The sequence below is a fragment of the Cladosporium halotolerans genome, assembly GCF_011745625.1.
Source record: "Cladosporium halotolerans strain TM138-S3 chromosome Unknown Sca2, whole genome shotgun sequence".
Lineage (NCBI taxonomy): Eukaryota > Fungi > Ascomycota > Dothideomycetes > Cladosporiales > Cladosporiaceae > Cladosporium > Cladosporium halotolerans.
In genome coordinates, this window is record NW_027191453.1 from 623,464 (window position 1) to 646,791 (window position 23,328).

At 58.9% G+C, this 23,328-nt stretch overlaps 7 protein-coding genes across 7 annotated transcripts; 5 read left to right on the top strand and 2 right to left on the bottom strand.

The window, feature by feature from the left end:
• Positions 1–170: 170 nt before the first annotated feature.
• On the top strand, positions 171–1,762 carry WHR41_00733 (uncharacterized protein). The gene is made up of 5 exons (XM_069369339.1): positions 171–286; positions 339–469; positions 572–744; positions 1,032–1,080; positions 1,140–1,762. Exons 1-5 carry the CDS (start codon positions 261–263, stop codon positions 1,553–1,555), a joined length of 795 nt encoding a protein of 264 aa, XP_069233804.1. The 5' UTR covers positions 171–260; the 3' UTR covers positions 1,556–1,762.
• Positions 1,763–4,393: 2,631 nt separating this feature from the next.
• WHR41_00734 (uncharacterized protein) lies at positions 4,394–6,400 on the top strand (the record flags this gene model as incomplete). Its single annotated transcript, XM_069369340.1, has 1 exon — positions 4,394–6,400. One exon carries the CDS (start codon positions 4,394–4,396, stop codon positions 6,398–6,400), a length of 2,007 nt encoding a protein of 668 aa, XP_069233797.1.
• An 879-nt stretch (positions 6,401–7,279) lies between these two features.
• Positions 7,280–8,674, top strand: WHR41_00735 (uncharacterized protein). Its single transcript, XM_069369341.1, has 3 exons — positions 7,280–7,731; positions 7,801–8,142; positions 8,219–8,674. The coding sequence occupies exons 1-3, from the start codon at positions 7,631–7,633 to the stop codon at positions 8,406–8,408; spliced, it is 633 nt and encodes a 210-aa protein (XP_069233798.1). The 5' UTR covers positions 7,280–7,630; the 3' UTR covers positions 8,409–8,674.
• Positions 8,675–9,087: 413 nt separating this feature from the next.
• On the bottom strand, positions 9,088–13,986 carry WHR41_00736 (uncharacterized protein; the record flags this gene model as incomplete). Its single annotated transcript, XM_069369342.1, has 1 exon — positions 9,088–13,986. The coding sequence occupies one exon, from the start codon at positions 13,984–13,986 to the stop codon at positions 9,088–9,090; it is 4,899 nt and encodes a 1,632-aa protein (XP_069233799.1).
• Positions 13,987–17,778: 3,792 nt separating this feature from the next.
• WHR41_00737 (uncharacterized protein) lies at positions 17,779–19,864 on the top strand. The gene is made up of 4 exons (XM_069369343.1): positions 17,779–18,968; positions 19,020–19,108; positions 19,172–19,634; positions 19,691–19,864. Exons 1-4 carry the CDS (start codon positions 18,183–18,185, stop codon positions 19,706–19,708), a joined length of 1,356 nt encoding a protein of 451 aa, XP_069233800.1. The 5' UTR covers positions 17,779–18,182; the 3' UTR covers positions 19,709–19,864.
• Positions 19,865–19,953: 89 nt separating this feature from the next.
• WHR41_00738 (uncharacterized protein) lies at positions 19,954–20,973 on the bottom strand (the record flags this gene model as incomplete). Its single annotated transcript, XM_069369344.1, has 1 exon — positions 19,954–20,973. One exon carries the CDS (start codon positions 20,971–20,973, stop codon positions 19,954–19,956), a length of 1,020 nt encoding a protein of 339 aa, XP_069233805.1.
• Positions 20,974–21,195: 222 nt separating this feature from the next.
• Positions 21,196–22,332, top strand: his-7 (1-(5-phosphoribosyl)-5-[(5-phosphoribosylamino)methylideneamino] imidazole-4-carboxamide isomerase). The gene is made up of 3 exons (XM_069369345.1): positions 21,196–21,533; positions 21,669–21,855; positions 21,921–22,332. Exons 1-3 carry the CDS (start codon positions 21,234–21,236, stop codon positions 22,199–22,201), a joined length of 768 nt encoding a protein of 255 aa, XP_069233806.1. The 5' UTR covers positions 21,196–21,233; the 3' UTR covers positions 22,202–22,332.
• The last annotated feature ends 996 nt before the right edge of the window (positions 22,333–23,328 follow it).

Sequence of the window (23,328 nt, forward strand, 5' to 3'; positions counted from 1 at the left end):
ACGTCGTCACATTCTAGGATAGCAGCGGATGCGCGGTGTTCGTTGATCGTGACGTATGCACAACTGTGCACGCCAGTCCCACATCTCACCTCGGGTACACGACGGATTTATCAGCAGGCTTAGAGCTTGAAGAAAACTATACGGTTTGGAATAACTACATGTCATTCTCGTCAAGGCTATTGACTAGAACAACTTCCTTTTTCGTTCAGTCGTCGAAAAATTGGATACCACAGCTCAAATTCCGCTCGCAATTCATCACAATGGCACCCACTCCGGATATCGATCTGTGCGTCCATCAACAATACCTTCAGACAATTTTGACATTGACCACGAAACAGTCTAACTTCTGGGACCCCAAACGGCCACAAGGTATCTATTACTCTTGAAGAATTGGGCCTAAAATACAACGCCCAAAAGATCGACCTCAGCAAGAACCAGCAGAAGGAAGAATGGTTCCTCAAGGTCAACCGTGCGTCTCCATTCCACCAGGACCCTCTCAGTGAGAGCCTAGCATTAATAAATCGTACTACTTCGATACAAACATCGAATGCTAACAATACCCCCCACACAGCCAACGGCCGCATCCCAGCGATTGTCGACAAGACGTCCGGCAAGCCCAAGCGCGTCTTCGAGGGCGCCAGCATCCAGCTGTACCTGTGCGAGAAGTACGACAAGGAGCACAAGATTTCGTTCGAGTATGACTCCGACGAGTACTGGGAGATGGTCGAGTGGATGGTTTGGATGGTAGGTTTTCTTGCCTTTTCCTGTGTCTCTCCCCGGCTTCAAGCATTTTTGAGCTGGTATCAGTCTTTCTCGACGAACATGGTCGGTTGAGGCCATTGAAACACGGAAGAGGGGTAGACGCACGCGTTCCTGCATCTTACGTGCCTTGTGGGCTAGGACCAGCGGCTCTGAGCCTGCAGAACGAGGGCTCGCCAATGAGAGCGTGGCGGAACGCCCTTTCATTTCATCCCCACGCAATTGGACCGAACATGTAAGAACAACTAAAACTAACACATTCTCCCATCCAGCAAAGCGGCCTCGGCCCCATGCAAGGCCAAGCAAACCACTTCTACCGCTGTACGTACTTCCCATCCCAGCTCCACGGACCGAAAAACCTAACCTGCACACCCTCGCAGACGCCCCCGAAAAAATCCCCTACGCGATAAACCGCTACCAAACCGAAACCCGGCGCCTCTACAGCGTGCTCAACGACCGCCTCGCCTCGCAGCGCGCCGCCTTCGCCCTCCCCGCCTCGCAGCCCGCCTTCCTCGTCGCCAACAAGTACTCCGCGGCGGACATCTGCGTCTTCAGCTGGGCGAACTGGGGCGAGTGGGCGGGCGTGGACCCGCGCGAGGCGGCGTTCCCGGAAGTCAAGGTGTGGCTCGAGGCGATTGAGAAGCGCGCGGCGGTCGAGAAGGGCACGAATGTGCCGGATGAGTTCAAGATGAAGGAGATTATGCGGAGCAAGGAGAAGAGCGAGGAGTATGCTAAGCATTCGAGCGGGTGGATTATGAAGGGGATGAAGGAGGAGGAGGGGAAGGGGAAGATGTGAGGGGTGGGAAGGTACGGTGAGATCGGAGGCGTGGGTGTGGGTAGGGTTGTAGAGGGAGCCTAGTGGGAGGTGAGAGATGGAGGACAGTTATTCTTAGAGTCAATGGGAGGCGATGTTGCGTCGATCTCCGATTTCTGAACGTGGCATCCTTACTCCTGGTCTGCCAGAAATGGGCAGCGCGAGGTCCGGCTGTAGTTGAGCGAGGTGATGTTGGGTGTCGATGCTTTCAGGTACGCTGGCGTGCGATCGGAATGTGGCTTGAATACCCGCGTGGGCTGCATGGCCACTTCCCCGGTAGAAGACTGACAAGCTGCATGCTCGAATTCGACGAAACGGGCTTACTGTTCGCGAAGTGCAGATGCCCGTGCTGCAGTATGCCTTGAGCATGTTCTCCAGGGTCGGCGATCATTCGATCATCATGCAATAGATGGCGGCTGCAGTCAATTGCGCAAGGGTTGTGAGAAGGATAAATTTCCACCGGTTCCGGACATGCTCGTTTGGGACAGCAGGTTGAAATGTCATACGGCAACTTTCTGTTTCCGGAGCGAGCGGTCACATTCCAGCCGTCGGAGCGTTTTTTCGTGTTTATAAATAAAAGCTGATGTCAGTTTCGAACGTCATCTATGTCTCGGGCGATCTAAGGGCTGCCGGCAGGGGAAGATACATTCGGCTCCTGAGCTGGGCCGACGCAGGGCGATGGAGATTGTTTGTTGATGTGATGTGCATCGTACCTGATCGGCAGATAGATGCGATATGAGGTTTTCCACATTGTAGCTGAATGTGCGGTCACCCGCAGCAGCATCAATGAGATGCATTATTTCCAATGGCCAATGCCTGTAAGATGTCAGCCTCAGGATACACTGGGATCGCTACCAGTGGCCAGGGCCGAAGCTCGGGGCCAGAGCTCCCCAGGCTCACGGACGCTGGAGAGGCGATCATCCCGCACACGCGAAAAAGAACAGACGACGCACGAGCACCGCCTGATCTCGCGGGCTCGTGCACGTCGATGAGCGAGGGAACGTGTGGCCACTGCTGGATCTCACGCTGCTGTACTCGCCGGCACACCGCGCGAACGCAGTCGAACTATCGTACATGTCTGGGACGGCCATTGCAGCGGCTTGCCAGCACCACGGCGGCGATCACGGCGCGGCTCACGTGAGATGCAGCGCGACGCGACTCTAACACGCTCTGCTTCCCTTGGTCCTGCAACGTCCTGCGCCTCCGTGCGTCCTGCAGGTCCAGAGCTACTGGACAAGGATGCGCGGCAAGCTACAATCCTCAGAGCTGCTTCTCAACGGTCGGGGTTACCTTTACTTGGCTGCCATCAACACGCTGTACATGTAGGTACCTCCTGGGATGCTGCGTAACGCGCCCCGACGCGTCCCCCTCGCACCAGGGTCGATTGGCAGGGCCTGACTGCCCCGTGACAGGTGAGACGTGCGACGGGCGGCGATCACTGATGGCCGTCGCGCGGTCGCTCGGTGCAGGCGCCGCAAGCGACGACCAACAACAGCACACAGCCAACGCTATACAGCGCGGGCGGTATAGGCAGCGTGCCACTGCCAACACGGGCGCGCGGCTATTCCTGAACATGCGAGATGGCGAGGGCGGCAGTGCGGCGCCTGGAGCTCGCGCGGGCCCGGCTACTGCAGGAGTGCGGTGACCGGGCGCTCCACCTGCAGACAGCACCCACATGGCCGCAGCCTCCGCGCCTCAGCGTGTGGGCGGCGACGCACGCTGGAGGGCACCGCTCGCGCCCGGCGCGCGCCCGGGGTCTGCACAGGCGGGCGCTGCTGCATGCGCCCGAGTCGACGGCGGCGTGAGTAGTGGGCGCGGCCTGCAGCAGCACAGCACAGCACAGCGCAGCGCAGCACGCCGTGTCGTATCGCCCGCCGGGCACCTTGATTTAGTGCATTACCACCGGCTTGCGAGAGAGGGGACCACCACCACTGGGCCTCGCTGGCCCGGACAGCTGACGGCACGCCGCCGGCCTGCCACCTGCTCGCCGGCTCTGCTGCGACTGGGTGCAGTACAGTGCATTCGGACGCCGCAGGGCACGCGTTTCGCTGGCTCCGGCACGGGACCCCTGAGCGGGCGAGCGACGGGCGGCTCCAGCATCAGGTACGCACAGTAAGCGGTGCAGCAGCGCGTATGTAGGCACGGTTCGCGCACGGCGTGCTGGAGGCACACGAGGTACATAAGGCGAGACGTCTGGACACGGCAGCGGCAGCGTCCAAGGTCGCCCATCGCCAAACCGCGCCCGCTGGCATCCTCCACCCTCCACCCTCCAGCGTCGACGCGCGAGCCTGACCCGAGCCGTGCAGGCGATCCCGATCCCAAGCGTTTCGCACCCGCCCGCCACGCAGCCGCCGGCGTCGTCGCGCGCGGGGCCCGTGCGCGCAGCCCGCAGCCTGCAGCTCTAGCGCCGTCCACCGCTCGTTCGCTCGCTCGCGCGCTGCTGCTGCTGCTGCTGCTGCTGCGACCTGCTGCGCCGGCCGTCTCGTTCCTGCCGGCCTGCGCCAACTCCTCCCTCGACCTCACCACGCCCGCGCCCACACACGCCCGCCCACCGCTGCTGTCGCGCACGCCTTCGCTATCCCTCCGCCCCGTCGACACCTCCGTCCGCGCGTCACTCGCTCCGCCATGCTCTGTTGCGCCTGAGATCGCGCGTCGCATCCTCGCCCTCCGCTGCCCGAGCGCGCGCGCGCTCGCTGCTTGCGACAGGCCACCCGCGCCGACTTCCTCTACCACCACCGCCCGCCGACCTCCCGTCGCGCGCATTGCTACTCGCCCGACTCCTCTGTACACCCACCGCCGCCGCGCGCGTTTCCCGACGCCATGGCGCACAACCGCCCCTCATTGTCCATCTCCCTCCCACACGCCGACCCCTTCCACCGTTCAGACCGCGACTATCCCACCACACCCGACCAGCGCCATGAGGAGGCACCGGCCACGCAGCCGCCGCCTCCGCCGCGCCAGACATACAAAGTGAAGAGGAAGTCGCGCTCGTCCTTGCCGCTTGGAGAGCCCGGAGAGCCCGTCGAGCCCGTCGATACCTACGAACACGCGATCCCGACCATAGAGATGTCCGAGGCCGCGGACGCGCTCTCCAGCTCTCCCTTGCCGTCCTTGAACGCCTCTAATGGACTCCTGGCCCCAAACTCCCTCCTCCAGCGGGCCGTCACGCCGCCGAAGACGCCGGCTCCGCGTATCACCGTGCCGTTCGACCGTCTCGAGAGTCCTTCGCATGAATGGGGCCTGATCAACGACAGTCGCGACAAGAGGCCCACCTACCGCCGTGCAGGCTCCGTCTGCTCTGCTCTGTCCGACTCGTCGATCTCTTCCATCGGCAGCGGTGCCTTCTCCGCGCCGTACAGTGCCAGTTTGAGCCCCGACAGCGAGACCACCGATCCGTTCGTGGACGACGAGTTCCCTAAGGACAAGATGATCACTTCGCCAGCCATGTCAGCTTCCCCGCTCGCCAAGCGTATGAAGACGCACCGCCAGACGAAGTGGACTCCTGCTATGGACGATCACCTCTGGATGACATACATGGCATATGTCTCCGACCCAATTGTTACGCCCTTCAAGATGCTGCCTGGAACGACGCCACCGCTTGGTGTCTGTTACCGTGTCGCCGCCAAAGCGAAGCGCACTTGGAGGGAACGTCGTGCCACCAGCCTTGGTCCGCTCGACGCGATGCTTGCTTCTTCTTCGAATGACCGTGAGGGTTCGCCTGACACCATTCGCCCCGAAGGCGAAGGTGCTTCTGCTCGTCGTGAGGCTAAGCAGCCTCGTTGGCCTCGCTCGGAAGGTGCCACTCGCCGTCGTCTGCGCCACCTGTGCAAGAATAAGCCCTCATTCTCTGCTCATTACCAACGTCTGCTGCGCACACGCAGCCCGTCACCTTTCCAGGCTTTGGGCTCTGATCCTCAGTCTTCTGAACAGACGGCCGTACCATCTGCACCGTCTGCACCATCAGCATCTTCTGATAGGACTGCACCGGCCGAATCGTCAAAAACAAACGCCTCGTTCTCCGGCGACGACTTGAAGATGTCATTGATCACCTCCACCAACCCATCCATGCAGCCAGACGGCCCGCTCGCTCAGTTGGCAGGCGGCGACCAGCGACCTCGCCCACAATCTCAGCGCAGCGAGAGGCCGGACAATTGGTTTGCTCGTATTGGTCGTTCGCAGGCTCACCAGAAGAGTCAGTCCCTGCAGTCAGGCCTTGGTTTGCAGTCAAGGTTCCAGGCTTCCGCTCCTTTGGCTTCTCCTTTTGACGAACGTTCCCATATCCTTCAGAGCTCGGCCAAGTCATGGGGTCGTAGCGATTTCAATGTCGCGGCTCCGTCGCTGGACTCACCCTTCGAAGTATCCGGTGCGCCAACTGCGCCTCGTTCCCTGAAGCGACGCTTCCGCTCCGATGAGGATAAGACCAAGCGTCCTGCCGTTCAGGACATCTTTGGATCTACCAACGCCAATCCCATTTTTCGTAACCGCGGTTTCACCGTCGGTGCTTCGAGCGCTGCCGACAACCTTGCCCGACTTTTCTGCCCTCCGACTCCAATGGCTCCAGCTCCTGCTCAGTCCCAGATCACTCCTGTTAGTGACGATCAGCTCATGTCCGACCGGACTGATCAGTCTGATATTTTCTCGCTCGGAGCTTCAGGTACTCGCTCCGTTCCGCGCCGTTTGGCGGAGCCGACCCCGCGTCTCGGGTCACCGTTCGTCGAGGCCGCCGCTAATCGTCAATCCAACACCTTCCCGAGATCCTACATTCCTTCAGACTTCAACCCGCATCCGTTCCAGCAGCGTCTGAAAGAGCTTGCGCGGCCTCAGTAGTAGGTCGGGCAGTGGCTTTGACGCAGGAGATCGATCAAGCATTTTTGGAGTATCGGAAATTTTGGCAGCATTCAACGGCGTTTCACGCAAGCTCTCGACACGTAGCATCAACGACCAGTTGTCGAACACAGACGGCATCACGACAATTACGACATCAATCGGGAAAAATTACATCTTCGGCGCTCCTTTCACTGCAGTTGGTACCGCCGTGTTCGTCCCCTATCCTCCGGCGCCTGTACCTACCGCGGTTTTTCTTTTTCGACTTCTTGGCAGATCCGTCCAACTCTTGCGATTTGTTTTCCTCCTTCGATCGATTTCTCGACTTCCTTTTGTCAAGCACATGACACGAATGAACGAACGACATACGGGGCGAAACGAACACCGGCGCTCTTCACTTTTGCTTGAGGGGGTATGATCGGTTTTCATTCCTGGTATTCCTGCAGTCGCGCTCGTGTGACTTGCAGTTCTCCTTTTCTTTTTTTTTTCTCTCTTTTTCTTCTGTCGACGCAGCATTCTTACAACTTCAATTCTCCCAGCTTGTCCGAAAGGTCCTCCCTCCAACAGCGTTGTTTTGTTGGATTATGTGGCGGTTTGATTGTCAGTTTTTGGGTAGAAAGAGTGGTTGTAATCGAGGCGAGAAGACCACAGTTCCGTGTCAAAGAAATGCAAAAACGAGTTCAAGCCATATCGCTCCCGTGTGTTCTCAAATCATGGAGAATTGCCCAATGCTTTTCGCTCATCCGCCCGTTCGCCCTGTGCCTGAGGGCGGCCTTCCACGCGGAACGGCTCCGCGCACTGGCCGCCCGCGCGCGACCAACTTCACGTCCCCGGGCTTTGGACCCCAGCGCGACGTTCCATGAGTGCTGTATCGCTACACCTTGACCTGTCTTGTTACTCTCTCTGCGGGTATCACCTCACCTCACCTCACCACCGCCTTCTACTTGTTTGCTTGCTTGCTTGCTTGCGACTGTCTTCTCCGGACCTCGGCCGCTTCGCCGCTTCTCTTCTTGTCGCTCTTTTTGGATCGGGGCTTGGAGCTGCGTCTTCGTTGGCTTTGTGGATTGAGTGAGGAGAGAAAAGTGCTTGCTAGTTTGCTTGCGCTTTGGCGATTTGCTGCCACCGGACACCTTCGAATTGGGTTTAAAGAGTAGAGGTATCTGGACAGAGGACAAAGAGCTAGGGACAAGTCAGTGTCGTCAAGAACCGCTACACTAAGGCTACCTCGTCACTATGGCCAACACCGCCGCAAAACCCGCGACCCCCAAGTCCAACTCCCCGGCTCCCACGACCACAAACCACACCGAAGCCCTGAGCAAAGCAATCGGAGCCCGGTACGCCCCTCCTCCCAACCCCCCATCTCCCTCCTTCCAAGTCGCAACAACTAACCAACCCCCTCCCAGCATCACCCTCACCACCCTCCCCCCGCACTCCCAAACCTACACCGGCACCCTCTTCACCGCCTGCGCGACCCTCAACCTCCTCGCCCTCAACACCTCCGCGTCGCCCGACCCCGCCTCCGCCTCCGACTCCGGCGACTACCACCTGATCCCCATCCCGCGCGTGCAGAGCTTCCACATCGCGCACCCGGCGCCCGCGCAAACGCCGCCGCTCGCGCCCGTCGACACCCGGCGGCTCGCGGCCCGCGAAGCCAGCCGCGTCGCGGCGCTCAAGGAGGCGGCCGCGCACCGCGGCAAGGGCGTCGGCGCCGAGGCGCAGGCGATCTACGACGCGCTGAAGAGAGTGTGCGTTCTCCTTGCCCCCTTCTGCTTCCCTGGAAGACTCCGGTTTTGCTGACGCGTTCTTTTTTCTGGGCTACAGGAACATCCCGATCCGCTGGCACAACGCGGAGATGATCGTGCACGAGGCGGTGATCGTCAGCCCGCCGTACCGGCCGGAGGACTGCAAGGGGTCGGCCGCGAAAGTCGCCGTGCTGAACCAGGTCAAGAAGGTGCTGGAGGGCGAGAGGCGGAAGCTGAGCCAGAAGGGGGAGGTGAGGAAGGGGGGTTGAAGGAGGAGACTGACACGGTCGCGTGTTGAGATTTTGAGCCCGATGCTCGCCGCGAGGCTGAGCTGGGAGAAGGTGGCTTAGATGTGTGTGTACCATAGACCCTTGCGAGAGGGGGCGGGCGGCGGCGTTTCAGATAGAGGGAAAGTGTGCCCGTCGCGCATTTGGAAGGCGGCGCGTGTGTGTTTGTTTGTTTGTGAGATAGGGGATGGAGGAATGTCGATGTAGGGACGAGACAGAGACGGAAATGATACCCATGCTTTTTTGCATCTTGGACTGGACCGCCGATCCAAACGAAGGACACTGGTCAGATCGTGCCAGAAGTCTTCAACAGCGAGTGGGAGCAGCGTGGAAGACTGTCAAGGGGCTGGCTCATCAAGCTCTTCTCGCTCCGCTTTCAGATTCGCCTGTACTAACTACTTTTTAGATTATCCGAGTATGTCGTATGTGTATGTAAGTATGATATAAGTAATATGGTATGTGGCGCGATAATCGCTCACTTGTCCTTCTCCCCGCTCGTACTCCAATCCAATCCAACCCAATGGGCAGCTCCGTAGATCCAAAAGCAAAAGAACGCCGACGCTCAAAAGTGCAAGAATTAGTCCAAAGGACAGCCCAAAATGTGACCAGAAGAAATTAGCAATCAGAGATGGATCCCCAACGTTTGGCCGAAAGCCTTCATTCACTCCAGCCCCCGACTCCTCTCCGCAATCTCCTCATCTCCCAACGCCGCCAGCCAGAGACACCTGCTCAAGCACTCGCTCTCGGGCTTCAGCCCGTACTGCGCACTGCTCTCCAGCAAGCGCAGCAGACCCTTGGCGATCGCCGCGCTCGTCTGGTACCTCTCGAAATTGATCAAGCTCTCGTGGCCGCGGGGCGCAAGGCGAGCGGCGGAGGGCGCGGCGCCGGGCGGGGCCGGGTTGATGCGCGCGGGCTTCTGCGCGTTGTACATGAGGTCGTGGGTGTAGAGGCCGATGAACGGGATGCAGCCGTGGGCGAGGGAGGCGGCCTCCATCTCGGCGCGCAGGGCGGCGAAGTTCTTGACGGGCTGGCAGAGGCGCTCGAGGCGGGCGAGCGTGGTCTTCTCCTGCGTCGGGACGAGCAGCCAGGTGCGCTTGAGGCGCGTGATGTCGGACGAGAGCAGGGCGAGGGTGATCTGGTAGGTGGAGGCGTAGTTCTTGAGGCGCAGGGCGTGGCTGGCGATGTGGATGAATTTGGTGAGGGCGCGGGCGCGCTCGGGCGTGGATTTGGTGAGGACGAGCTCGGAGACGATCCATTTGACGACTAGATTGAAGCGCGCGATCACGAGGTCGATGCCGTTGTCGCTCTCGCTACTGCGGAGGTAGCTTACCCAGTTTCGCACGGGTGGTGGGTTCTGGTGCCAGTTGAGGCCGATCAGGTCTTTCCAGTCGACCTCGTCAAGGGCGTCCTTCTCGATGATGGTGAGCTGCTCTGCAATCACAGAGGAGCTGTAGCCGAAGATGAAAGGAAGATGTGCGGTCGGCTCCTGTTCAATTGCGCTGTCCGTTGGCTGCAAGTCAGGCTGAGATGGGTGCAGCCGTTGCTTTTCCAGTCCGTTGGTGGGAGTCTTGGGCTTGCGTGGCGTCTCCATCATGTCGTTGTGCTCATCATCCGGCGACTGAACCACAATCTTCTGCTCTGGCGAAGCTGTAACCGGCGCACCTGATGTCGCTTGTGGACTAAACGGAGGCTGTAGGGAGGGCTGTCGCGAACTCTCCTCTTCAATGGTGTCATCGAAGAAGAAGCTTCGAACGCCAAGGTTGGTCATACCGTTTGATCCATCTGTGAGGTCTGTGGAGATCTCGCTCAAGCTCTGGTTGTCGTCCAAGAGGAAAGACATTTGCGAAGCGCCCGGCCTCGAACCGTCGCTGTCCGAGTTCAGCGCCCTGCTAGTCGCTTGGCGGACGAGATTGTCAGGTGCCGCATGGGATGGCTGGTTCGGTTCGTCACAAGACGGCCGCGTAGAATTAACGCTGGGAATGGGGAACATGGTCATGCGATTGGCCCTCTGCAAGACAGGAGATGTAGAGCTCTCATCCAGGTCGTCCATCTCGTAGATACCCTCGGCATCTTCGGACGCAGTGTTACGTCGGCTCGGCGTGGAAATGTCAGAGGCAGAGTGACGGTAGATGCTCGCTCCCTGGCGGTCGGTGGTCGGGCTGAGCAGGTCCATGTCGCCGATCATGATGTCTTCGTGATTTTTTGCCGCAGGTGTGAGGCCCGGACTATTGGCGAAAGCGCCAGACTCACGCAGTGAGCTGCCGAACAATCCCTGTGTGCTTGCGCGCCGTCCAGCGTATCTTCCCTCCAACTTCAGCAGCGCGTCTTCGACACCGCCCCCGGGCGAGCTGTCGTGCATCTTCGCAAGCCTCCATGCGTCCTCCTTGATCGACTTCCTGATATATGGCTGGGAGGGCGTGTCCAACAGCCCAAGTGATTCTTTGGGTCCTGTGCGAGCCGGCAGGCTTGCAATGTGGATCGGAAGACCCTGGCCAGAGAAGTGCGTGCCAGACAAGTCATACTCGTTCGGCAAAGATCTTGAGAGCGTGGACATGCTGGCTGTCGACTGCACGCGAGGCTCCGATTCGAGATCGTGGACGTGGCCTACACCCTTCAAGTCGCCACCGGGCACGCGGCGGATGGGGTTTCGAATGGGAGGCATGTCAAAGGCAGGCGACTGCACGCCAGAAGACTTGCGGGCGCGGGCAGGCATCTCGGACGGGTTGTACTCGTAGGGAATGCCAGTGCGTGTGATTCTCCAGTTGTCGGGCAATGATAGCAGGCCATGTAACGACGGCTGGGATGACTGGCGGTACTCGTCGTGGGCAACGACGGGCTTGACGTCCGGGTGCTCGTTGTGGTAGCCGCCGAAATAGTCATCTTGCCCAAGACGCTCCCCGCCCGGGCTGCGAGACAACAGCGGTGCTGGTGTCATGGTGCTCGACCAGGTACTCACTGATGGCAAGCTCTGCGAGATGACAGGCATGTCTTGAGGACCAGTGGCGTCTACAATCATGATTGACTGACTGCTCGCAGTGACTTGGCTGAGCGCTCGGTCGAAATCAGGCCGTTTGAGTAGGCCCATCTCGTCAGGCTTGACGCTGTCATGGGCAGACGCGGTCGGACGAGGGGTGCTTTGCGAATCTCTCGGTGCGTCCTCAGCTCGCTTGGCTTCCTCATATGCTTTTGCAGCAGCTTGGCCGAGCGTATCAGTTCTAGGAGGTCCTTTTGACGGTTCCCAGGTGACAGCCGGTTTTGTGTTCGTTTCCTGTTTCGGACCTTCTCGTGTGGGGTTTGAAGATTTAGAGCTGGACGAGCTTGCAGACTTCTGGCTGCGAGCAGGAGACTTATTTTGTTTGCGAGTGCTCAACGCCCGGCGCATGTCGCCAACGATCCTCTTGACGCCAAGATGCTGCTGGCTGTTCCGGACATTGGAAGGCTCGTCAATCGTCACAGCGCGTGTCGGACGCCGAGGTTCAGATGGTGCCGGACCAGGGGTGGTTGGGACGAGGACGTTGACTTGCGCTGAAGAAGGCTGCAGGATGAGGCCACGAACAAGACCCGCGGTAAGAGTCATGTTGGGCAGCTCGCGCAGCGTTTCGCTGTCTATCTTCGCTGACGGTAGCGGGGTTCTTTCATCTCTCAGCGCATCTGAGAAGCTACCGCTGCGTTTGTGCTGGTGCGAAGGTCTTTGCTGGCCCAGCGAGACGGGTGGATGTATCCGTGATCCAGCAGGTCTAGGAGCGAGTACTTTCTTGAGCGGATTAGGAGGCTGTCGGTGAGTGCTGAAGAACGGCACTGAGCATGAGACGACTTGAAGGCTGAAGTCGCTCATCGGCGAACCTGGTGTGTGCATCGAAGCAACGGGACTTCTCCCCGAATCCGCCACGTCCATGCTGGGTTCGCGGTGAAACGAGCCGTGCAAGCCGGTTTCTGCGGCGACTTGAGGCGCGAGAGCAGCTTGCTGTGAGTCACCCACAAGTTCCTGCTGTGCAGCCTCAGGAGACGCGAGCAGTGACGCCCTGACCTGTGCATCCTCCCCCTGATCACCACCAGGAAATATCACCGAGCCAACTGCAGTCTCCATCGCATCTGGGATCTGCCAGAAAAGCGCGCATGTCCGTCTCCAGCACTTTTTCAACTCGCCCAAAATATTCAAATCGCCACCTCCTTTGTCCGGCCTTTGGCTAAGTTCGGTGCACATCTGGTTGACGAGATCGCAAAAGCGCTGTCGAATCTGGAGATCGTACAAGAAGTCGTCCTGGAAGTAGTTCAGGATCCAATGGCGCAGAGCAACGAATGTCCGCACGCGTGCTATGCGTCCGGAATCAGCGGCATCGCCAAGGGCCCATCGCATTCTCGCCAGGAGGTATTCCAGGAGGTCATTGCTTGATAGGAACCCGCGGTAGGTGAGGAAGAAATCTGACAGGAGCTCGTAGTCGAGGATATCGGGAGATGTGATCTGCGCGATGAGACGGGCAGGCGTCGCGGCCGCGAGCTTGCCCGTCTGCGCCGAAAATCGCACGGTAGCGGGATCATTGGGGTTTGCTTGTATCTTCTCGAAAACGAAGGTCCTTACCCCGGACTGGGCCAGCAGAGACATCCGGTCTTTGGGTGGTGTACGGGTGGGTGTCGTCTGATTCGTATCGTATGGATATGTAGAACCTGCGCCGCTCATGGGACGTCCCGGGGGAGCAGGGAAGAGCTTGTCGTATTCGGATCGAGAAAACATCGAAGAGTTGGCGTCGTCGGCAGAGGTGGTCATCGTGTACACTGAGTTATGCAGATACGCGGTTCCCCTCGCGCTGAACCGAGGAGTGCCCAGTCGGTAATGTGGGATGTGATGTTGCAGCAGTCCTTCTCCCAGATTCATATAGCTCTTAGGTCTCTGGCTCTGCGAGCGTCTCTTGCCATTCAGGAAAAAGCGGAAATCCTGTACGTCCGTCGAATTAAGCGTCGGGGCACGCGATTTCTCGTGTTCGCTGAGCGTCGAGAACGAATGGCTTCGTGGTCGTCGTTTCGCGCCCACATTCGCGATACTCACAGGTGGAACGGGGACTTTGTGATCGTAGGCGCTTCCTCTTCCCCTCGGCCGCGCACCACTACCAGCAGAGACATTGCTAGTTCGCGCGCTCGGCCATACCGTCTTGACCGAGTCGCGTCCTGCGACTCGGCCTGGAATGATTGGGGGCAGCGTATACTGCGGCGGAGGTAGACGACTCGGCGTCAGATATAGTGTTCCTCCAGCCCCGACGCCGCCCACAGTAAAGTGCTGCGACTGTCTGTCGTCCTCTGCCGCCGTCATCTCTTCCTGCTGCGAGACGCCGCCGTCCCCGCGCTTCGCCCGCGTGATCTCGCTGCTGTCGCGCGCCCTCCTAATCTTGCCCGAGGAGTGAGGTCTGAATTCGAGGGCCTCCGCCGCGGGCTGTGACCTGCTGCGAGCCGAGGAGGGTTTGTGAGGCGAGCGCGCTCTGCTGTCCGTGATGGAGCCGGAGGTCGAGGGTCGGACAGGCTGCGGAGCGTCTCGCTGTCGCTTTCGTGTCAGCGCGCTGCGGTCCATGGCGGGCCATAAGAGGCTCTCGATATAGCAGCGGGTGGTGAAGAGCCTTCTTCCGATCGAGTGGTCGCGGCAGGCAGGGTTTGCGGTATCTGGACCTTGCTCCGAGTCGGCGCCCCCAGGCTGGGACTGGTGTGGGTTGCAGCAGCCAGGCAGGGTCCGGCCGTTGGGTTGCTATATCGCGAGTCTTAACGCGCCATGGCAGACGTGCATATATGATCGGAGCTTATGCATGCGGCGGCGGCGCGACCGAGGCGGGCGCCCGTTACACACACCGAGTGGACGTGTTCGGCAGTTTTTCGCAGGGAGAAGGGATATGCCGGGCAGACGCACGCACGCTCGCTCGCTCGCGCTCACGGACGAGACAGTCGCCTCGCGTGGCGCGGGACTCGAGGGCAGCTGAGGATATTGGGCGGCGCTGCTGACAGGCGAAGGCAGTGCGGGCGGGCCCCCCCATATTGCGGTATGATCAATATGACGGCAGCCGGCCGGCAGCCGAGATGATGGGTGGCCGCCGCCGCCCGCCCTCTTCTGCCCTACCGAACGCGGCCGGACGTGCGTTTCGCGGAGCAGGGGGGCCTCTCCAACTCTTCCCCTTCGAGCATTTGGGACGTGTTCGCCGCGCCGCCGTCGACGCAATCCTGCACCCATCCGACTGTCGCCTCCACACGCTCGCTTAATCCCACTCACGTGCGACTCCACACGTTCTGTCCCGTCTGTCCCCTCATCGAAGCCCGAGAAACTGCCTTCGAATACCGTAGCCCCTAACCCACCCAGCACCTACACACAACCGCGCGTCGTCGGGCAGCCAACAACCTAGATAAACGCAGCCAAGCAGAGCAAACATCCAAGCTCTGCATAACCTTTTTCCGCCTGATGACGAGAGTCATACCCAACGCCAGCGGCGGGGCGCGCGCGTGGCAGGGTTCACAGTCTCACTTGCCACCCCTACGCATGCGCTAGCTCGTTTGTCGCAACCGTACAAGCCTTTCTGGAGGCGCATATGGACGCTGCGAACGCTCGTTCTCGATCGCGGGATCTAGATCTTCGGCGTGGCGCACGAGCGTATCGAGTGTCTTGCAGCGTCGACCGCCAATGATACTCTATCCATGCGATAGGAGCATGTGAGATTGGCGCAATCGTCTACATGGTCAAGAGAGGACGTCTCACGGTGACTTTTTCTCGAACGAAATAAAGTGGGTCCATATTTGTTCGATGCAGTGGCCGCGGTTCGCCCGTATAGTGGCAATATATCTGAGAGCAGGCATGTTAAAATGAGCATTACCTAAGCTGACTCGCAGTACATCCAAAAAAAATTAAAAAAAATAGCTACATGACATCAAATCCGCCAAGACGCCAGAAGAGCAGGAATCCGACGAAATAGCGACCTGGCTCGTCGTGACGGCGCTTTTTCGATCATGATATCAACCTAGGCACGTCTACCTCCCCTCGACTTCGAGATGGCACGCCTCGACTCGCGCAGCATACCGATGAATCGGTGCAAAATCGACCGCGCAAGCACCGGGTGCATGTCTTCCTTGTCGAGTCCCTCCTGGGTTTCGTCTTCGAAGAGATCAAAGAGCCGCGGCCGTGATTCAAACACCGCATCCGCCCCTGAAGCGTCTTTGAGCAGACGGTCCAATCGTCCGGACAAGTACGCGAGTTGCTTACGAACGGCTTCGAGTTGTCCGCGCTTCTCTTTGACGGCAACGACGGCGCTTTCGGTGCGTTTCATTGCAGCGTCGAATTGTCGCATTGCGGTGCCGGGGTCGACGTAGCAGCTGTTGACTTCGGCTGCGGCTGTGGTCGAGGTTGACTTGCAAGAGCTGGTCCAGGCGATCCGCATGGTGTCGATAGCCTTGTGAGCTTCCATCTCGATCCGCTGGATTCCGCCGAATAATTTGTTGATCTGGTCGGCCTTGTCGATGAGCGCGGCTGTGGCGTCAAGCTCGAGCAATTGTTTGGCGACTCTCGCGTACTCCGTAGCGAGGCGCCCTGAATCGTCGTGGACAAATGCCCGAGGGAAGACTTTGTAGAGTGCTTCTGAGAAAAGCCTTTGCCATACAGACAGAGGTTCACTGCTTTCTGCGTCTGCGAGGATCCTGCAGAGTTTTTTCACGAGCTCGTAGCGGTACACGACGAACTCGTCCTTGAAGTTTTTCATCATGGTGTTCAGGTTGAGGGCATATTGTTCTGACGATTTCGCATGTTTGATAAGGTTCCCGTGACCCTTGAGTTCTTCCTTGTGCTGCTTCACAAACTCCGACAGAACCGTCATTTCTGTCAAAAGCTGTCCTTGTCCTGAGTTGTCTGGAATGTGGAGTTGCAAGGGCTTATGGAGGGCAGTGACATTTTTGAAAAGATCTTGATTGGCATCCAGCAAATTGGTAATTTGTGCGTGCAGGAGTCGGCCACCCGCTGCAGGGTTGAACAGTTCGCAAAATCCCACTGGTGCGTCAGGTTGAAGCGCGTTTGCAGTTGTTCCGCATCCGTGTATGAGCGCAGCGATTAGAGCATGTACCATGATGTAGAGGGTTGCAAAATAGAAACCCAGATAGAGGATGGGGAACGCGATGTCCCGTAGGAGCAACCACAACACGCGGAAGAAGGTTGTGCACAACACTTGGATCCAAAATGAGGCCTCCTCGAAAACCGTTCGTCCAGCATTCAGTACTCTCTCGCTAGTCTCGGCTGCATGGTGCACACTAGATCTTATCAATCCCCCATGGGCGTCCAGAGTGTTGAGCACACGAGCCCAGGATTCTCTGCGACGAGCAACGTGCACATCGTGGGAATAAGGTTGGAGAGCACTTTCTTCGCTTTCGGTCTCCTCGGATACGCCAGTGGTGATAGTGTCTGTGTCAGTCTCGTCTCCGGGTTGTCGTAAGGTAAGGGGAGAGTAGGGTTCTTCGTCGATGAAATCGTCCTGTTCTTGGCGTCGACGGGCGAAACGGCGTTGGCGCGACATTTTAGCTGCTAAGTGGTAATGCTGCTCCGAAACAGGTAGAACGCATGATCAACGATTGAGAAGCAGAGGCAAACAGACTAACAGCGTGTAGATACTGTAGTTTCCGTGGCGGTATAGCAAGCCCGCATCCGGCGACAAATAAAGAGCATCTGAAAGCGCAATGGAACGAATGTCCATTGTTCGGATGGCCCATTGACACTAGCTCCTACCTTGAGGTGATACGCTGGTATTTCGCGGACTCCAGGTCGCATGCTAAAATGATCGTGCGGGATCGTGAGCGAGGAGTCGGGCTCCTCCACTATTTGAGAGTGCGGGCACATGTTGATGTTCGATATGCCGTTTGCGGCGAACGACCGCACTCTCATGTTACGCTATCGCAGTTGGAGTTCTTTGCCATGAGAATTGTTTACGTTACCTTGATTGTACATACCTGGACCAATCCGTTTTCGCAAAAGCAATTTGTATGAAGAGGAAGAAGATGGTTGGTCAGGAAGCCAAAAGGCGTTGGCCAGGGCGCTGGTGGTCGGTGCTCACTCCAAGCCGGCTGCACAAGCACGCCAAGTCAACGGCTCCAGTGCTTGACATGAGCGAAGAGTGGATCACGGCAGACGTCGCGCTACCCACCGCTCTCGACTTTACTTCACTTACATCCTCCTCTGTTGCTGCTTCTCACAATGTCTGCCGTGCCGACACGTGATGATCGCTGCACTAGACGGGGTGCGAAGGGTCAGTCGAGCAGGGGCGAAATAGCCTTTGGATCACGCGGTGGGGAACCAATCATTCGCGCTCGCTTGCCACTGCTGCAGCGAAGCCGGGCAGTCAACACGAATGGCATCTGCCTCTTTGGGACGGAGGCGTGCCTGGTAAGCCGGCCTCGTCGTCGTCACCCTCTTGTTTCTTCCCATCCTCGTCTCTTTCACATACCGTCTCAACCCGCCTTCACTGTGAATACACGCTCGCTTGACTCTCCATTCCTCGCTGTGATTCGCGCTGGCGATCAACACCGACCCCACTCTCCGCCATCAAAGGCGCGCGAACCGCCCACCTCCGGTCGCAAAACACCACCTGCACCACAGCGAAACGCGCGGGCACTACGCCCAACCCTCGAGAGGGTCTATCAAACTGACGGCCCTGTCCTCGTGCCGTAGCCTCGGCGTCCCTCACCACATCGTTTCTGCGCCGTCTGGGACTTGCCAAAGCCCTCCACGTCTTTTGCGACGCAGCCACGACCATGAAGATCAGCGGCTGGACGGCGTTGCTGGGCGCGGCAGTGCTGGGTGCCGATGCGATACAGCTCGACCTCGGGAGCGACGACTCTATCAAGCAAGCAGCGAGCACAATCGCACACAACATGATGACATACTACGTGGGAAACCAGTCAGGACAAGTACCAGGCCTCCTACCACCCCCATACTACTGGTGGGAGGCAGGCGCCATGTTTGGATCCCTTCTAGATTACTGGTACTACACCGGAGACACAACGTATAACGATGTCACCGAGCAGGCCCTGCTCTTTCAAGTCGGGCCCGATAGGAACTACGAGCCCACGAACCGCACCAGCGATCTTGGAAATGACGACCAGGCATTCTGGGGCATCGCAGCCATGAGCGCCGCGGAGCTGAAGTTCCAAAATCCTCCTGAGGACCAACCTCAGTGGTTAGCCCTCGCGCAGGCAGTGTTTAATCGCCAAGCCGGCCGTTGGGACGAGCAGACATGTGGCGGCGGCCTGCGATGGCAAATCTTCTCTTTCAACAGGGGGTATAACTACAAGAACAGCATTTCGAACGGATGTTTCATCAATCTGGGAGCACGCCTCGGCGCCTACACGGGCAACAGTACATATTTCGAATGGGTGGACAAGGTTTGGGACTGGATGACGGAGGAGGGTCTGGTCAGTCCCAGTTTCCAGGTGTTCGATGGTACAGACGTGACCATCAATTGCACCCAACTCGACCACGTACAATGGTCGTATAATGGTGGCGTTATGCTTCTCGGTGCAGCGACCATGTGGAATCAGGTCAGTGCATGAAATAGTCTACCATCACCACTTTGACTAACACCGGCATAGACTACCGGAGATGAGCAAAGTAAATGGGGCGATCGTGTAACGGGCTTGCTAAAGGAGAATATGGTTTTCTTCCAGAATGGCACTACAATGTGAGCAGAAGGGACTTCTGATATCCTCGTTTCACTTTACTCATTCCACATGCCTTCACACAGGTACGAAGTCGCTTGCGAACCAAACAACAATTGCAACGTCGACCAACTCTCCTTCAAAGCCTATCTCTCTCGCTGGATGGCCGCAACAACAAAAGTCGCCCCGTGGACCGCTGACCAAATCCTCCCTCTCCTCGCCTCGTCCGCCCAAGCCGCCGCGCAATCTTGCTCTGGAGGCAACGACGGCTCCACCTGCGGCACAAAATGGACGCAAACAGGCTGGGACGGCGCGTACGGCGTCGGCCAGCAAATGAGCGCCCTCGAAGTCATCCAGAGCAACATGATCCAGAAGGTCAGCGGGCCGGTCAGCAACAAGACTGGCGGCACGAGTAAGGGCGACTACTCCGCGGGTTCTGGCTCGAGCTCTCATGTGGATAATGCTCCGGGCGAGATCACCATGAAGGATAAGGCTGGAGCCGGCGTTTTGACTGCCGTCGTGCTCATTATGCTTTTGGGTGGAGGATATGTGAGTAGCGGTGTACTTTGCCGATTGACCGTGATATTTGCTAATGTGTTTCGCAGTGGATGTCTGTTGACTAAAAGGGCTTGATTACTCGGCGTTTTGGGTGTAGCCGCTAGGAGCCCAGGATAGGCATCAGTGGCGGGTTTGGGGACGACTGGCTCATGATTTACAAGACGATATCAACGCGCACAGGATATTTGATTGAATGGAACTTATTCCAGTCTGACAATGCATCGATGCCTCCACGCTAGTGCACAAAATATTACCCCGCCCCATCTCGCTCTCAATGCAAGAAACCTCACAACCCAACCCCCCTCGCCACCTAAAACCCAGACCCAAAATTCATTCCCCCCTTCCTCTTCTTCCCCCCGCGCCCACCACCCTTCCCACCCCTCCCCCCACCCCCCTCAATCCCCCTAACATCACTCTTACTCAGCCTCAACGTCGCGCCCCTAAACGTCCCCACGCCCGGCCCACCCGTCCCAATCGCCCTCTTCGCCTTCGGCCTCTCCTTGGCCCCTCCTCCCCCGCTCCCTCCCGCACCAGCAGCGCCCTTCCCCCCAAACCTCTCCAGCACAACCCCGCTCTCCCTCGCCTCCGCGCGCCTCTTCCCCTCCCGCCCCGCCGCTTTCGCCGCCATCCCCCGCCGCATCGCCAGCGGCATCTTCTCCTGCGCCAGGTGCGATTTCTTCCCGCCCAGGTCGCGGATGCGCATGTCGAGCGCGCGCTGCCGCGCGCTGCCTTCGGGCGCGGACGAGGCGGAGCCCGAGGCGGAGAACGTCGATGCGTCGAGGAGGTGGGATTCTTTGAGGAGGCGCTGGAGCGCGAGGTCGTTTTGGATGTCGGAGGCGTCGTCGTCGGGTTGGGCGGCGGCGCTTGCGGCGGTGGTGGAGGGTTTGTGAGGGATTGGGTAGCTGGGGGTGGAGCTGGTGGAGGGGGGTTTGGCGGACATGAATTGCCGCTTGAGGAGTTTTTCGGAGGCGCGGTCGCGGGTTTGGCGTGGGGTCGAGTCGGTGATTACTTCGATTTGGGGCTTGGGGTTTTGCTCGTCGTCTGATGAGGAGGTGGCGGAGAAGCCGCTGAAGGCGTCGGAGGCGTCTGATGAGTCGGAGCCGGAGTTGGAGGCGACGTCGGATTCTTCCTCTTCGTCATCTTCAGAGTCTGCATTTGGTTCGGCTTCTTCTTTGGATTTTTCGGTTTTCTCTAGAGGTTTGAATTTCTTTTCGAAAGCGCGCTGGAAGAGCGCCCGCGCGGCGGCGTCGTCGTCTGAGTCGTTTGCGTCTGCGTTCCGGTCGTTGGAGACGTCTTGTCTTCTTTTCCTCTTGCCGATCGCGAGAGCCATTTTGATTGATTTGTTTTGGTCCGAGACCTGCTATATCATGCGCAATTTACAGCGCGCTGCAAAGAGCCTTGAAGTCCGGCCGGCATATCTTCAAAAGTCTGGCTGGCCTGGGGAAGGAAGAGGTGGTCCGAGCGCCGGGTCTGGCAAAAGTTCTTGTACTTGGCGGCTTGACTCGAAGATGATCTGGGCGCTCGGCACTGAGTGGCACTTCGTTCCTACAACGATTACAGCAAATAAAAAAAATCACATCGCAAACGAAAATGACCAAGTTCCGTCCTTGCATCGATTTGCACGCGGGCGCCGTCAAGCAAATCGTCGGCGGCACCCTGACGACGACTTCGGCGGACTTGCAGACGAACTTCACGTCAGAGCATGGCGCTGCGTACTACGCGGACTTGTACCGCAAGCACGACCTTAGAGGCGGCCATGTAATCATGCTTGGTCCGGGCAACGACCAAGCGTCGAGAGAGGCGCTCAAGGCGTGGCCGCAGGGTTTGCAGGTCGGAGGTGGCATCAAAGACACCAACGCGCGCGAGTGGATCGAGGCGGGCGCTGAGAAGGTAGGTTCTATCCTGTCTCTTCTTGCTCAATCGAAATCTACATTTCTGCATCGATAAAATCTACACTTTCGCAAACTACCCTGCGAACCCAACGAGAAACAGACAGCTGAGACGATTCTGTTCCCATCGCGGTAGGTCATCATCACGTCTTTCCTTTTCCCCTCCGGCACCTTCGCCCTCGACCGCCTGCAATCCGTCCTCGCCGCGCTCGACAACGACAAAAGCAAGCTCGTCATCGACCTCAGCTGCCGCCGGGTGGAAGGCGGGTGGCGCGTGGCGATGGACAAGTGGCAGACCATCACCGACTTCCCCATCACGAAAGGTGAGTGATCTCTCGTTGATACCTTAAGATTTTCCTATCTTTTGATCTGACAAAAACCCCCAAAGAAAACATCGCCCTCCTCGAACCCCACTGCGCGGAATTCCTCATCCACGCCGCAGACGTCGAGGGCAAGCAGGCCGGCATCGACACCGAGCTCGTGCGGCTGCTGTCGTCCATCTGCACCATTCCCGTCACGTACGCGGGCGGCGGAAGGGATCTGGCGGACCTGGAGCTGGTCAAGGAGTTGAGCGGTGGCAAGGTGGACTTGACGATTGGCAGCGCGCTGGATATCTTTGGGGGCAGCGGGGTCAAGTTTGCGGAGGTCGTGGAGTGGAATCGGAAGTGAGAGGGGTAGAGGTCATGTTGCGATGTTAATGAAGGAATCCGTCACGTGCTACATATCCAGCTACGAACAAGCAAATGTCGAATGACTCGTGTGTCTCCGAAGCGATAACAGACACCACTGTACGTACTCTCTGTTGACATTGCGGCACGTAGCGCCAAGGAGACGAAGTCGCAGTACATTTGAAGCGTGATATGAGCGCCATGACTAATTATACCTCAAGACACCCCATCAGGCAGGGCGTGCCGCGTGGAGTGGTCGCCGTGAACCTTAACCTGCATTGTTGTGAAGGTACCGTGAGGTAAGGTACCGTTGATACGCTGCTCGGGCAGAGCTCGTGATCGAGAAGTACCACGGTATGGGGCAAGTCATCGTGCGGTCACATCTCCTGCCTGTTGCCCTCTCCGCGGACAAGATGCCACTTCTTCGTCACGCGCAGGTCTGTTCGGGGCTGTCAGTGTGCAACGACGCACCGCCCAGGCCGATGTGCGCACGGCATGTCACCGGCAGCGCGCGAGGTGAAACGGCTGCGATGCCGTAAGCGCCGCAAACAGCAAAAGCTATCTCCGGCGGAATCCACCCCCAGCCTGCAAGTGACATGCTGCCACGCCGCCTCCCTGCAGCGTCCCGCCACGCGGGAGCCTCCACGCCGTCCTGCTCGCCTCCCCACCGCCGCACCGTCGGCCGCTTCCCCGACAAGCGAAGCGCAGGGCGAACCCAGCCGGGCGGGCGAGAGGCGAGCTGCGAGGCCGCGTTCCCAGCAGGTGTTGCGTGCAGATGCCGTGAGCGGCGCGGGCAGAGGGCAGCGGTGCAGCGAGCGCGGCGTGGTGCGGAGCGTGGTCGACTCACGGTGGTGGTGTGATGCCGGCTCCGGGCGCCGAGGGCTCGAAGCAGCGCAGCAGCGCAGCAGCGAAGGGCCGATGGGTCGAACACGGGCGCGACGGGGTCCAGAACGCGGTCGGCGTGCAGGCCGATGCCACGCCCGCCCTGCCTGCGCAGCGTCCCTGGCCCGGCGGCCCCCGTGATCTCGCAACTTCTGTGCCCGCCCGAGCTGTCGTCGCCGTCGAGCCCGTTGCCGCATGGCGAACCGCCGCCGCGCCGGGGAAGTAGACAGGCAGGCACACGCCCAC

Coding starts and splice junctions, on each gene's coding strand:
- WHR41_00735 (XM_069369341.1), top strand. CDS start 7,631: ATGGCCAACACCGCCGCAAAACCCGCGACCCCCAAGTCCAACTCCCCG. Junction 7,732..7,800: donor AGCAAAGCAATCGGAGCCCG/GTACGCCCCTCC, acceptor ACCCCCTCCCAG/CATCACCCTCACCACCCTCC. Junction 8,143..8,218: donor TACGACGCGCTGAAGAGAGT/GTGCGTTCTCCT, acceptor TCTGGGCTACAG/GAACATCCCGATCCGCTGGC.
- WHR41_00733 (XM_069369339.1), top strand. CDS start 261: ATGGCACCCACTCCGGATATCGATCT. Junction 287..338: donor CCCACTCCGGATATCGATCT/GTGCGTCCATCA, acceptor ACCACGAAACAG/TCTAACTTCTGGGACCCCAA. Junction 1,081..1,139: donor AGCAAACCACTTCTACCGCT/GTACGTACTTCC, acceptor ACACCCTCGCAG/ACGCCCCCGAAAAAATCCCC.
- his-7 (XM_069369345.1), top strand. CDS start 21,234: ATGACCAAGTTCCGTCCTTGCATCGATTTGCACGCGGGCGCCGTCAAG. Junction 21,534..21,668: donor TCGAGGCGGGCGCTGAGAAG/GTAGGTTCTATC, acceptor CCATCGCGGTAG/GTCATCATCACGTCTTTCCT. Junction 21,856..21,920: donor CGACTTCCCCATCACGAAAG/GTGAGTGATCTC, acceptor AAACCCCCAAAG/AAAACATCGCCCTCCTCGAA.
- WHR41_00737 (XM_069369343.1), top strand. CDS start 18,183: ATGAAGATCAGCGGCTGGACGGCGTTGCTGGGCGCGGCAGTGCTGGGT. Junction 18,969..19,019: donor CAGCGACCATGTGGAATCAG/GTCAGTGCATGA, acceptor ACACCGGCATAG/ACTACCGGAGATGAGCAAAG. Junction 19,109..19,171: donor TTCCAGAATGGCACTACAAT/GTGAGCAGAAGG, acceptor GCCTTCACACAG/GTACGAAGTCGCTTGCGAAC.